Genomic DNA, 14,963 nt, shown 5'->3' on the forward strand with positions numbered 1-14,963 from the left:
CTTCCTAATATTTTATAGTTCCTTTGTGTCTCTACTTCTGGTAGCTATTCTCTTATTAATATTCTAGCACAGGGCTCAGCAAACTTTTTCAGTAATGGGCTAGATCGGAACTATTTTAGGCTTTGTGGGCCATCTGGTGTCTGTCACAACTACTTAGCTCTGCTGCTGTCGCATGAAAGCAGCCACAGATGTAGGTAGATGGATGGGTGTGGCTGTGTGCCAGTGTAACTCGCTTTACACAAACTGGTGTTGGGGTTGGCCTGGGGACTGTAGTTTGCGGACTCCTGTCCTAGAGGAGATGCTTTTCTTTTAAATTGTTTTGCTAACTAAACTAGAAAAACCTTCAAATATTGTATTCTTTATTACTAAATGGGCACTATGATATGCTGTGGTTAGAAGTATACGGTGGTGAAAACTTTCTGAAGGGTAATCTGTATAAAAATCTGTGGAAGGGGCTCCTGGGTGGCTCAGTGGGTTAAGCCTCTGCCTTCAGCTCAGGTCATGATCTCAGGGTCCTGGGATCGAGCCCCGCATCAGGTTCTCTCTGCTCAGCAGGGAGCCTGCTTCCCCCTCTCTCTCTGCCTGCCTCTCTACTTGTGATCTCTCTCTGTCAAATAAATAAATTAAAAAAAAAACTAAAAAAAAAAATCCGTGGAAGTATTCATGCCAGTTGACTCAGTAATCCCACTGATATCTGAAAATTCAATCAATAGAAAAGATTTGTATTTAAGTTTTGGTACAGGAATGTTCTTTTCAGAATCGTGAAAAATCGGAAACAGCCAAACGAGCAACCATAGGGAATTAGCTAAGTTACTCCTGGTACATCCGTGGGGTATGAAACAGTAAAGCACAATGGTCAAGAGCATGGGCTCCTGAGTCAGACCGTCTGGGGTCAATTCCCAGCTCTGTGTCTTACTAACCATGTGGTCTTCAGCCACGTTTCTAACCTAAGTATTAGTTTCTTCCTTTGGGGAAGTGACAAAAATCATCGTACCTATTTCATAGAAGGGTGAGACTCAAATGGAATAATTCACTGAAAGCCCTTAACACAGTGCTCAGAAGGTAAGTGTAACATAAATGTCACCTGTCAGGAAAATCATGAAGTTAGGAATGCTGACTTGAAAAAAAAAAAAACCAAAGAAAATGAAGACATGCTTGAAATAGAATGGTAACTGAAGAAGCAGGATTCAGACTATATACAAAGTATGATTTTAATTCTGTGTTTAAAAAAGAAGAAATAACAAGAAGACTAGAAGGCATTAGCAGAGTAATGGTTCACAGCACTTGGCTTCTAAACAGATTTAAAACCTGGCTCTGTGACCTTGTTCAAATGCCTTACCTTCTGTGGGCCTCAGTTTCCTCTTCGAAGGGATAACAAGTTGTTAGGATAATGAAACCAAGCTTATAGATGTAAAATATTTAGCCCAGTGCCTGGTATATATAGTAGTTACTCAATAAATGCTAGCTTTTTCAAAATTTTCTTAATTATGCCCACCCATACATTCCAGATTATCTTTAGGGAACATATACTCCTACAGTAATATGGCTCCGAGTGTACTTTTAGATGATAAAAGGGAGCCACATGCTTGCATGTGCATCTTTGGCCTGAGAGTTGAATTTATTCAAGACAATGAAATGACTAGTTCAAGTACCAAAAATTCAAGAAGAGCAAAGGTGAAAAATGCTAAGTTATGCAGATGGCATCAAAGAGACCTTTTTAAGGAAGAGAGAAGTATAGGAAAAGATTCATCCAAGTAGAAATTAGTGAATTAGAAATCAATTAGTTTAATTTTCTTGGGCACTTTCTTGGTAGCCTTGCATGAGAAAACCAAGACTTTACTTTCTCTCTGTGTTTTAAAAGGGTATCTTGGTGATCCGAAAAGGAATGTCAGGTTGCTTAATACTAATTTGCTGACTGCGCAAAAGAAGAGCCATCCAAGGCATGCAGCCCGCTACTTGGTTCATGTTTTGTTCTCCAAGGAAATTCTGGTGCGCAGCTGGGTAGGCATCAATTCCCAAGGCCGCCAACCTCTAGATCCAAACAAAGTGGCTGCAATAAGAGGTATGTAAAGTCTTTATGAAGTCTTGTCTGATCATCACTGGGTCGCCTCATGAATGTTATTGGTAGTTTAAGAGCTAGTGATGAAGACTGTGTAAATCTTAGAGCTGTTTTTCACCTGTCTGACCCCGATTTTACAATTTAATGTAATGGGTAACAACTTGTAAAGAATGCAACTTGTCCATAGACTAAGGGAATAAGACAAGATTTATTTTTAATTTTTTTTAAAAGATTCAAAAAATGTATTGCACAGAGAGAGAGAGAGAGAGAGAGAGACCGCACAAGTGGGGGGCGTGGGTGGCAGGCAGAGGGAGAGGGAGAAGCAGGCTCCCTGCTAAGCAGAAAGTCCTACATGGGGCTCCATCCCAGGACCCCGGGATCATGACCCGAGCTGAAAGCAGGCGCTTAACCGACTGAGCCACCCAGGCGCCCCAAGACAAGTTTTATTGATTATAGCTGCTTATGGCTAGAACTAAGTCCATTTTTTAGTGCTCAAGCTTGGTACTAAAAAAATAAAGAAAAAAGCCAAAAAAAATGGGGAGGATTAAAACATACTTTGGTACTACTAACAGGCAAAAGAGAAATAGAAAGTCATGATTAATCTAATTCAGCCTCCTGCCTTCCCCGCTTCCAGCGATTTGGTTGAAGGTTGTAGACTCATGGGCACTGAGACCACAACGAATAAGTATTTCTGACCTCAAGGAGTTCACAGTCTAGAAAGGGACTGTTGAGGGAAACAGATCAATCCCAGTCCAGGGTGATAATGTTGTAGAAGCTCAGAGAGTAGAGCAACTACTCTGAGGGCATTGGGGGAGGCTTACTAAGGACAGAACACTTGAGTTAGATTTGAAATCCTTAGCTATACAAATAGGAAGGATATTCTAGGCAGAGGGAATAGCTTCTAGGGAAGACGGACACGTAGTGTCCCAAATAAATACACTGCAGTCTAAGAGTGTTGGCTATAACACCATTTTCTGCTTACAGATTTCCTTTTCAGTTTTAATATATCCATAGGGCTATTCAATGGCATTAGCCCCCAGAAATAGTTGACCTTCTGTTACAGACTTTTTTTTGAAAGCACCATAACCTCATCGCTTCTCAGCTTTTTGGCTAAGATTTAAGTATAGTATCTGTTCTTAGTTTAATGAAAGCACTACAACCTCATTAGTGGCTCCCCACATCAGTATTTTATAGGGGAATTGCACCTTAGAAGAAGTGATATACTCAGGAAAGCATCCTTTTTTGGTAGAATTTTTGAACTCTCAGAAAGAGAGGAAAGAGCAGCAATTCAAAATAGAAAATGTCAGTATTTTCAACTAAAAAAGTCTCATCAGTTCTTTGGGTTTTGTTTTCTTTTTATAAAATTTTCATGAATGTTTTCCACTATTTGCAGAACATCTGGCAACAAATTTTCCCAACCATGATTTGCGTGAATGTGGAAAAGACTGGAAAACCTGTGTTGCTGATATCAATTCTCTGATCTATTGTTTATGTGCTGAATCCATCACAGCACCAGTAAGTTATTTTTTATTTAAATATGGTCACTGCTGTATCAGGGCATACTGTATACAGTTCCAGAATGGAGAGTGTGACACACGGGATCTTTAGGCCGTGTGTTCAAAATCTTGTTTATTTAATTTTGGGGGCAGTGTATGGTCTCTGCCTGTTTATTTTACTCTTTGACATTTATGCTCCATACAAATATCCTAAAGAGAAAATAAATCAAATGGAGTGTTACGATCGGTGTATTTGAAGGCATAGGGTATATGAAGAAGAGTTCTCAGCTGCAGAGATGTTTGGGAAATCTTTTTCAGCATCCCGCTGAGTACCGCAGAGAAGGGGAGACTGTGGCATGGTAGCAAAGGGAGGCGCTTCTGTCTTTGTCCACTTTCAGTGATGGCAGAAGCTGGTGGATGTCGTGCTGGCCGTGAGGTTCACCTGCTGCCCGTATCTTACCGTGTCCCTAGTTACTTGTTAAACAGGAATCTGGCTTTTCTCGCATCCATTCGATCATGAAAGTGCATTAGAGATTTTTTTTTTTTAACACGAATGGGCCCGCAGGGGAGAGTGTCATGTCTCTTGCTTTCTCCTGTTGAAGGATTTAACTTAACAATTTCTCGTTTCCACCCACCTCTCTACAAAGCCCATGTTATTCTCGCCATGTCTCGTTGGTCCTGCATCTCTAGAGTAAGTGCATGGAAACTATTTGCCCAGAATATCTGTAGCTGAGCTTCTGTTTTCCTGGTGAACGGCTTGATTTCAGCGATAGCTCAAGCACCATCTGTCTGAAACCAAATCTGCTTATTTTTCACATTCCCTTTTCTATCCTACAAAAATTGCACCCTCAACATTTGAATGTAAAATTATGATGCTGCCTAGAAAATGCTAATTTGCATACGTGCTTCAGCGTCAGGAGAGAAGCAGCAGCTGCCATGTACCTGCCGCGTCCTTGACTCGGAGGGGGACGGTCCCCGATGGGCGACAGTGGCAGCCCCGCAGGGAAGCTTGTGAGAAGCGCAGAGTCTTGAGGGTCCCGCTAGACCTGCAGAGGCAGAATTTGCATTTTAGCAAGACCCCAGGGGGTTCACGTGCACAGAGCCGTGTGGGAAGCCCTGGCCTAGAGCGCGGGTTGTCACCGAGTCACGGGAGACGCTTTCAAAGGAAGTCGTGAATGCTGGAGCTCTCCCACCCTTGGCACCAGAGGTTCTAGTGACATACGCCAAGAAAGTGGGTCTCAAGCAAGGCTTAAAAAAAAAAGATCCCCAAGGTCTTTAGAGATTCCTAGAGTCTCTAGCCACTGGGGAAAAAGAGAAAACAAACAAGAATGGTAAAAAAAGAAAACCCCCCAAATTGTCAACTCCGAAGAGACTCATTTACGCGTTTCTTCAGGAAATGTTTACTAAGCACTTATTTGGCGCCAGCAGTTATCATTAGATAAAGCTACCAAGCCCTCCAAGAGGCTAAGCCACATGTCTGCTTCTGTCACGGCGCACACTACCTGGGGGTTTCTGGTGACCTGATTAGAGACCGTTGCTCCCCTGCCAACCTGGGGGACTCTGGCAGGTGATGGAGTGTGACCATATCTTCTCACGAGGGGACTTTGGTTATAGACACAATGTTGTATTTCAGCAGAGAACTGGTGACAGCAATAAAGGCCCCCCCAGTCTCCACATCCCAGTGCCTGCACATTTGAATGATAAAGGGGGGACTGATGGCCATGAAAGCAGTTCCCAGCTTTGTGAGCGAACCATTGCCTTCGAAACAAGAGAAAATGGGAATTCTTGGTGGGACAACAGTGTTTACCCTCAAGGAGTTCAAGAACTTCCCACTGAGAATTCAGTGATATGTTATGAAGCACTGGGTGAGTTATTAATTCGAGTTCTCTTGATGCTAAATGTTGAATCTGGATGATGCATTCATGGGGCTCAGTGTACTGTTCTACTTTGAAAGATTTTTGAAATTTTTCATAATGAGAAATCCAAACAACTTAATCTCTCCTATTAACGAGTTAATGAAATATAGAAACCTACTTCAGGGACTGATAGGTTTATTTATTTATTTATTTGCGAGACAGAGAGAAAGAGAGCGCATGAGTGCGCAGAGGGAGAGGGAAAGAGCACCTTAAGCCAACTCTGTGCTGAGCTGGCAGCCCGGCCCGGGGCTCGATCTCATGACCCTGAGGTCACGCCCTGGGCTGAAACCAAGAGTTGGATGCTTAACCAACTTTGCCACTCAGGTGCCCCGAGACTGATAGTTTTTAACATTAAGCTACATCTGCTATTTTTCCTTCGGAAAGCAGCTCTGGGTCTGTTCCTTCAAGCTGGGCGAACTCTGGTTAGGCATGAGAAGGAGCTACAGCGGGTTGCGACTCAGGGGTCTTGCTCTCTCTGTGCCTGACACATGGCAGGTGCTCCTTAAACAGTTTTTGTGTGAATTAATGAATCTCATTCCTCAGAACATTTTGCCCCCACTGCTCGCTGTCGGCTGGAGGCACATCCTACTTCATTCGTATCAAGTGGCAGTGGGTTCTGTAGGTGACTGTGCCACCTGCCACTCGTGCTTCCCGACACCTCCTCCTCAGTCTGCTTGGGTTTAGTGGCACCTGAGGTGGCAAAACTCTTTTCTGTCTCTCCCCTGACCCCCTGCCAACCCTCAGTAGGATATGACCTGTGAACCTCTTCCAATGAAATTATTTAAAAGATGCATCTTTATATATATTTTTTCCATTATAAAGGTAAAATAACTATGTTTGTTTTTTGGATTTTTTTTGTTTTTTAGATTTTGTTTATTTATTTGACAGAGAGAGAGAGAGAGCACAAGTAGGCAGAGAGGCAGGCGGAGAGAGAGGAGGAAGCAGGGCTGGATGCGGGGCTTGATCCCAGGACCCTGGGATCATGACCTGAGCCGAAGGCAGAGGCTTAACCCACTGAGCCACCCAGGCACCCCTATAACTACTGTATTTGTTCAGGCTGTATACTGCAGAAACAAACCCTGGCCCAATTAAACCATAACAAAAATCAGTGGATGAAGAGCTCCTGGATTTGAAGAAGCATGGAGCAAACCGAGCCGTAAACAGGAGCCAAACTGCCAACCCTTAGATTGTGACCTTTGGCGTCCACTGAGGTCTGTGGGGCTCTGTCTGCATCTTCCATGATCTCAACGTTCTAGTTCCCTCTCGTCCCTGTTAGATTCCTAGGACAAAGAATCTGATCTGCAGCGCTTAGGTCCCAGGTCTAGAACCAGGAGATAGGGCCAACTAAATGAACTGTGAGCCAGGCAGCTGCCCACTTTGTGTACAGTCTCTTACACCGTTTTGTTTTGAAAAAGTCGAAAATATTCTGCAGGAAAGAAAGGCTCCTATGATCAAGATACCATAAACAACTATTATGAACATTTTAATTTTCTTCTGATTTTTTTCTTACCTTTTAAAACATGGTCTCTATATATTCACACTTCTTTTTAAATATGATATGTGTGGGGCACCTGGGTGGCTCAGTCGTTAAGCCTCTGCCTTCGGCTCAGGTTACGATCCCGTGGTCCTGGGATTGAGCCCTGCATCCAGCTCTCTGCTTGGCGGGGAGCCTGCTTCCCCCTCTCCCACTCCCCCTGCTTGGATTCTCTCTCTCGCTGTGTCTCTCTCTGTCAAATAAATAAATAAATAAATAAATAAAATCTTTAATTAAAAAAAATAAACATAATATGTGTGTTTCCCTCAAGAATCTCCATTGTTTATGATCATTGCTTTTAACAGTATATAATATTCCATTGAGTAAGTATCTCCTAACTTATTTAACTACCTGCCTCTTTCCTTTTTTTTTTTTTTTTTTTTTTGGTTTTTTTTTGGGGGGGGGATTATCAGTCACACAAGTCATGTTGCCAAAAAACTCATTTGGATAGCTTTGTACGTATTTTGGATTCTTTACTTTTTAAAAAATATTTTATTTATTTATTTGACAGGGAGAGAGAGATAGAGAGGGAACACAAGCAGGAGCAGTGGGAGAGGGAGAAGCAGGCTTCCTACCAAGCAGGGACCCCGATGTGGGGCTTGATCCCTGGACCCTGGGATCATGATCTGAGCCGAAGGCAGACGCTCTATGACTGAGCCACCCAGGAGTCCCAGATTCTCTTCTTTCTTTCTTTTTTTTTTTTAAGGTTATTTATTTATTTGAGAGAGAGAGAGTTCGAGTGAGCAGGAAGAGGGGGAGAGGGAGAGGGAGAGAGAGAATCTCCAGCAGACTCCCAACTATGCATGGAGCCTTTTGTTTAATAAAATGTTCAGGGATGAATTTATTAAAAGAAATGCCAGGTGTGCTTTCTGAAAATTACAAGATATTTTTGTAATAAATTAGGAAAAACCTAAATACATAGATATCCCATGTTCATGAACAGAAGACTTAGCATTATCTTTTAAAAAGATTCTATTTATTTATTTATTTGAGAGAGAGAGCAAGTGTGCACATGCAAATGGCGGGGAGGAGCAGAGGGAGGGGGACAAGGAGACTTCATGCTGAGCTTGGAGCTGGACGCAAGACTCAGTCCCAAGACCCTGAGATCATGACCTGAGCTAAAGTCAAGAGTTGGACACTTAACCAACTAAGCCACCCAGGCACTGCTTGGATTGTTAAATTAGGTTCTCAGAATTGAAATTACCAGATTAAAGAGTATTAACCTGTTTTTCTGACCTTGATAAATACTACTAGGAGAATCTTCTAGAGTGAAGTCTTAGGACCCACTAAATGAACTTATTTTTAAATAATTCAGTGTCTCTTGGTAAAGGCTGGATCTGGGAGATTCAGTAATTAATACGGCCACCCATTAAATGATGAATGTTCCAAGATGAAAAATACGCTTATTGACATGTAAGAATCATATTATATTTCTTTAACATATTTTCTCCAATAATTCTTTATTGTATATAAAATAGAATATTTTTAAATGTAGTTAATTTGAATCACTAGGACTGAGGTGAGATGAAGATGATTAGGCTGTGGGGTTGAGGAATGAAAATAAGCTTAAAATTTATTTTTCAGTTCAAGTAAGGTAACTAAAATATGATAGCTGAGTTTGCTGATTTTTAAATGATGACTTTAATACCCAACAGAAAACCTGCTTTTTAAAAATTGTAAATATTTCAGTAAGAATCTTGTTGCTTCTTTTTGAACAAGTCTTTGTTATAAAGAGGATAACAGTGCACTGAAATTACTTAGAATTTGTTATGAAAAATAAACATAATGTTAATAGAACTGATTCTGTCCTACAAGGTTACAGAACACTGAGTCGTTTTCCTGAACCACTGGAGTATCTGTAATCACATCAGCTGTGATTCCTGTTTCGTTTCTCATGCTATCTCATGATACACTAAAAGCTTAAGGGTTTAATATTTTTTAAGTTCTCAAATTCTGGAGCCTAAAAATTCAGAAAAATCAAAGCCTTAAAAAAAAAACAAAACTTGACCTTGCCATGAACATTGACATCTTTTTCCTCTTTTGCTTCTAGAATATCTTGGAAATCCGGGTAGAAATATACAGTTGCCACATTCAGTACTGACTATAGCCAAAGGGAAGTCTCGCCCAGAGCTGGCAGCCAGATACCTCATTCGCAACCTGTTCACAGAAGACGTCTTGATAAAAAGTAATGTCTATGGCAATCTGGGGTACGGCATGTATGCCCTTAACCCCAACAGGATTCACGCTCTTCGAGGTTGGTTGCATGTTCAGTATGTGAGAATAAATAAAAAGCAATTTACGTTACAGAAGGGCAGAAACTACAATCCATTCAGTTTGTTTGTGTTCTGAGGAGAGAGGGAGCTCTTACTAATTCCCTCCTGAGGGTATAACAAGGAATGGTTCCATGAATTGTTTCTCTTCTGCATTCGGGCTCTCCGGGCTAATTGCTCTGTCTTGCCGGGGGTAGGGAATCCCAAACACTTTGGTTTACTGAGGATCAAGGTCGAGGCTGCCGGGCTTTGTCAGTTTGCTAGAGTGTCAACAATAGCACAGCAGGTTAATTTGCTAGATTTTTCTTGTGCACGTGAGCTCAGGGCAGTCTTTATCTGTGATGTGTAGAGATGAAATAATACAGCTTCCAAAAGCGATCCTGTGAAAATTAAATTTGGACAAAGCAGGAAGCAGAATACTTCTTACTTGTGTCACTGGGCCCCAGCAAAGAGAGATTCTGAGCCCCAGGCTGATCTTAGTTGGTTCTTGTTTGGTTCCTGTCTTCATATCACACATACCCAGCAAATCTGAACACTTCGTGTTTCAGACTAAACTAAAGAAGCCTGGCTTGCAGGACCTTCTGTAAGCATTCGCTATCGTCTACCCACTTGTTTTCAAACTTGTCTTTTTTTTTATTGCAACTCATAGTAAAAAATATGGTTTATGTTGTGACTCAGGAGATGTGTGTACGAGTTTTTAAAAATGCAAGCAAAAGCTTCACAATGTTTATTTCAATGAGATTACATTCCAGTGGTTTCTATTCTATTACACTTTTTAAAAGATTATTTATTTACTTATTTATTGGACAGAGAGAGAGAGAGCATGCATAAGTGGGGGGGTGGCAGGCAGAGGGAGAAGGAGAGGCAGGTTCCCCACTGAGCAGAGAGCCAGCTGTGGGCTTGATCCCAGGACCCCAGGATCATGACCTGAGCTGAAGGCAGAAGCTTTAATCCACTGAGCCACCCAGGCGCCCTAAAAATATTTTTTTTCTAAAAACATTTTTTAAAAAATTTTTAAAATTATTTTTTTTAAAGATTTATTTATTTATTTATTTATTTGACAGAGAGAGAGAGAGATCACAAGTAGGCAGAGAGGCAGGCAGAGAGAGAGAGAGGGAGAAGCAGGCTCCCCACCGAGCAGAGAGCCCGATGCAGGGCTCGATCACAGGACCCTGAGATCATGACCTGAGCTGAAGACAGAGGCTTTAACCCACTGAGCCACTCAGGCGCCCCAAAACATTTTTTTAAGTGAGGGGAAAGAGGTGACTTTTATGGTTCTTTAAATATCTGGAATATATTAGTTCCTCAAAAGTGGACTAAAGGTATTATTCTATACATTTCATTTTGTTTTATCCCTTATTGAATTATATTACTAGCTGAGAAGATGTCTTTTGGAGTAAAAAATATTCAGTATGAGTTTGACATACTATCCACATGAGGCATATTTTAACCAATTTGCCGTAAGACTCCTGTGAATTATTTCAGCAGAGGGAATGCAAGAGAATCATCATCATTGTCCTAGGGGTGTGGGCAGAGCCAGGCGCAAGGAGGGGAATCTGACCAAAAAACATATTTTACTTTAATATAGGGATAAAATGAACTTGGAGAATGAAGAGTCAGAACAAAGGCCGAGTGACCAGAGATTTCTGCGCTCATAGAAGGACTGGACCTTATAGTCTCCAGTGTAATTTCTTTAGAACTCTTGGTTCAGTATAATTTAAAACACACAAAAATGTACAGAAAATGATATAGTAGTATAATAAGGACCTGTCAGCCCAGTACAGATGTAGATGCTTTGCTTTTTGTGCTACAGGTTATTTTTTTAAATAATAAGGCATTACTGATATAATTAAAACTCATCTCACCAACTCTTTCCCGTCTTTCTCCCCAAAAGTAACCATAATCTTAGAGTTAGATGAATCATTCCCATACATATTTTATGCTTTTGCTACCTATATTGATAGATCTATAAATAATATATATTATCATTCTCTAGTTGTTTTAATGTACATAAATGGGGATATATAGTATGTATCCTTTTGAAAATTTTATTTTATAGATTTTATTTACAGAGATCACAAGTAGGCGGAGAGGCAGGCAGAGAGAGAAGGGGAAGCAGGCTCCCCGCTGAGCAGAGAGCCCGATGTGGGGCTCGATCCCAGTACCCTAGGAGGGGAAGGCAGGGGCTTTAACCCACTGAGCCACCCAGGTGCCCCCCTTTTGCAAATTTTTATCACTCAACATTATGTTTTTGAGATCTTGCTCATGGATTTTAACTGCTGATTGGTATCCCACTGACTAAATAAAGTAGTTTATCCTTCTATTCTGATATAATTTTTTATTCTGAGATTTTATTATTTGGGGGCACTCTTCTGGAAATTAGTAATCAAAAGTAAATATATCTGCTAGCCAAAGGTATTGATTTTACGAAGAAACTGTTGTTTATGCTCTCTGATGAGCGTTCAGTATCGCTTAAGGGGTCTTTATTTATTTATTTTTTTTAAAGATTTTATTTATTTATTTGACAGAGAGAGAGATCACAAGTAGGCAGAGAGATGGGGATGGGTGGGAAGCAGGCTCCCTGCTGAGCAGAAAGCCCGATGTGGGACTCCATCCCAGGACTCTGGGATCATGACCTGAGCTGAAGGCAGAGGCTTAACCCACTGAGCCAGCCAGGCGCCCTTAAGGGGTCTTTAGAAAGTGCTTTAACTGGAGACAGTGGGTGGCAAATTTGCAATTAGTGCACAACCTTACTCCTATGCTCTCCCACCCATTTCTGCATATCACAGAACTGTAAAGTCTTAGCGATAGGAAGAACGTTACACATCCTCCAAGGCAACCTTTCCCCCAGAGCAGGAATTTGATCTCAGCTTTGACATAGTTGCCTCCCCTCAGCTCGAACACTTCTACTGATGGCAATCCAGTACATTTTTAAAAATTTTGTTTGTATTTATTTAAGTTTTTATTTAAATTGTGGTTAGTTAAAATAGAGTGTAATAATAGTTTCAGGTGTACAATGTAGTGATTTGACACTTCCGTACATCACCTGGTGGTCATCAGGACAAGTGCCCTCCTTCATCCCCATCACCTGTCTCACCCATCCCCTACCCACCCACCTCCCCTCTGGTAATCATCTCTGTGCTCTATAGTTAAGAGTCTGTTTCTTTGTTTGCCTCTCTCTCTCTTTCCATCTGTTCATTTTTTTTTTTGTTTATTATATTCCACATATGAGTAGAATTCGTCTTTCTTGGACTGACTTATTTTGCTTAGCATAATACTTCCTAAGTCTTTTCATGTCCTTGCAAATTGCAAGGTTTTCTTCTTCTTCTTTTTTAAAAGATTTTATTTATTTATTTGACACACAGAGAGAGAGATCACATGTAAGCAGAGAAACAGGCAGAAAGAGAGGAGGAAGCAGGCTCCCCGCTGAGCAGAGAGCCCAATGTGGGGCTCGGTCCCAAGACCCTGAGATCATGATCCAAGCCAAATGCAGTGGCTCAACCCTCTGAGCCACCCAGGCGCCCCACGTTTTATTCTTTTTATAGCTGAGTAATATTCCAATGTACATATATATACCACCTCTTCTTTACCAGTTCATCAGTTGATGGACATGTGTGCTGGTTTCATAATTTGGCTGTTGTAGATAATGCTGCTGTGAACATCGGGGGGCATGTATCCCTTTGAATTAGTCTTTTTATAGTCTTCGGGAAAATATTCAGTAGGACAGTTGCTGGATCATAGCGTAGTTCTATTTTTAACTTTTTTTTATTTTTTTTTTTTAAAGATTTTATTTATTTATTTGACAGACAGATCACAAGTAGGCAGAGAGGCAGGCAGAGAGAGAGGAAGGGAAGCAGGCTCCCTGCTGAGCAGAGAGCCCGATGCGGGACTCGATCCCAGGACCCTGAGATCATGACCTGAGCCGAAGGCAGCGGCTTAACCCACTGAGCCACCCAGGCGCCCCATATTTTTAACTTTTTTTTAAAATTTAGTTTCTTTTCAGTGTAACAGAATTCATTGTTTATGCACCACACCCAGTGCTCCATGCAATACGTGCCCTCCATAATACCCACCACCTCACTCACCCAACCTCCCACCCCCCGCCCCTTCAAAACCCTCAGGTTGTTTTTCAGAGTCCATAGTCTCTCATGGTTCACCCCCCAGGCATATTTCCCTCAACTCCCTTCTCCTTTCCATCTCCCCATGTCCTCTGTGTTATTTCTTATGCTCCACAAATAAGTGAAACCATATGATAATTGACTCTCTCTGCTTGACTTATTTAAAAAATTTTTGAGGAAACTCCATGTTGTCTTCCAGGGTGGCTGAACGAATTTGCATGCCCACCAACGGTGGAGGAGGGTTCTTCTTTCTCCTCATCCTTGCCTGCACCTGTTATTTCTTGTGTTGTTGATTTTAGCCTTTCTGATAGGTGTGAAGTGGCACCTCATTGTAGTTTTGATTTGCATTTCCCTGATGATGAGTGGCATTGAGTATCTTTTCATGTGTCTGTTGGCCATCTGGATGTCTTCTTTGCAGAAATGGCTACTCATGTCTTCTGTTCATTTTTTAATTGGATTATTCAATTTTTTGGGTGTTGAGTTTTATAAATTATTTATATATTTTGGATTCTAACCTTTTAATCAGATATGTCATTTGCAAATATCTTCTCCCATTCCATAGGTTGCCTTTTAGTTTAGTTTGATTGTTTCCTCCGCTGTGCAGAAGCTTTTTTTTTTTTTTTTTAAAGATTTTATTTATTTATTTGACAGAGAGAGATCACAAGTAGAGAGGCAGGCAGAGAGAGAGGGGGAAGCAGGCTCCCCACTGAGCAGAGAGAACCTGATGCGGGGCTCGATCCCAGGACCCTAAGATCATGACCCGAGCTGAAGGCAGAGGCTTTAACCCACTGAGCCACCCAGGAGCCCCCAGAAGCTTTTTATCTTAATGAAGTCCCAATAGTTTATTTTTGCTTGTGTTTCCCTTGCCTCAGGAGACATGTCTAGAAAAATATTACTGTGGCTGATGTTGAAGAAGTTACTGCCTGTGTTCTTTAGGATTTTTATGGTTTCATGTCTCACATTTAGGTCTTTCTTCCATTTTGAATTTATTTTTGTGTATGGTATAAGAAAGTGGCCCACTTTCATTCTTTTGCATGTAGTTTGTCCAGTTTTCCCAACACCATTTGTTGAAGAGACTTTCTTTTTCCCATTGCATATTCTTTCCTCCTTTGGTGAAGATGATTTAACCATATAATTGTGGGTTTATTTCTGGGTTTTCTATTCTGTTCTATAGAGCCATGTGTCTATTTTTGTGCCAGTACCATACTGTTTTGATCACTAGAGCTTTATAATATAACTTGAAGTACAGAATTGTGATGCTTTCAGGTTTGCTTTTCTTTTTCAAGTTTATTTTGCTATTTGGATTCTTTTTGTGGTTCCCTACTAATTTTAGGATTGTTTGTTCTAGCTCTGTGAAAAATGCTATTTTTTAAAAGAGAATTTTATTTATTTATTTGACAGAGAGAGATCACAAGTAGGCAGAGAAGCAGGCAGAGTGAGAGTGAGGAGGAAGCAGGCTCCCTGCTGAGCAGAGAGCCCGACATGGGGCTCAATCCCAGGTCCCTGAGATCATGACCTGAGCTGAAGGCAGAGGCCTTAACCCACTGAGCCACCCAGGTGCCCCAATGCT

General features: G+C 41.3%; 1 protein-coding gene across 1 annotated transcript in view; it reads left to right on the plus strand.

The window, feature by feature from the left end:
- Positions 1–14,963, plus strand: part of LOC111150350 (BEN domain containing 2) — a gene marked incomplete at its 5' end in the record, with an annotated part of 57,180 nt that overhangs the window by 33,930 nt on the left and 8,287 nt on the right. The window contains 4 exons of the mRNA XM_022507799.1: positions 1,862–2,062; positions 3,453–3,574; positions 5,189–5,420; positions 9,056–9,259. Of these exons, the coding sequence (XP_022363507.1) occupies positions 1,862–2,062; positions 3,453–3,574; positions 5,189–5,420; positions 9,056–9,259 (759 nt within the window). The remainder of the gene's footprint in view (positions 1–1,861; positions 2,063–3,452; positions 3,575–5,188; positions 5,421–9,055; positions 9,260–14,963) is intronic.

The sequence above is a fragment of the Enhydra lutris genome, unplaced genomic scaffold (assembly GCF_002288905.1).
Source record: "Enhydra lutris kenyoni isolate GAN:26980312 unplaced genomic scaffold, ASM228890v2 scaffoldscaffold23, whole genome shotgun sequence".
NCBI classification, from domain to species: domain Eukaryota; kingdom Metazoa; phylum Chordata; class Mammalia; order Carnivora; family Mustelidae; genus Enhydra; species Enhydra lutris.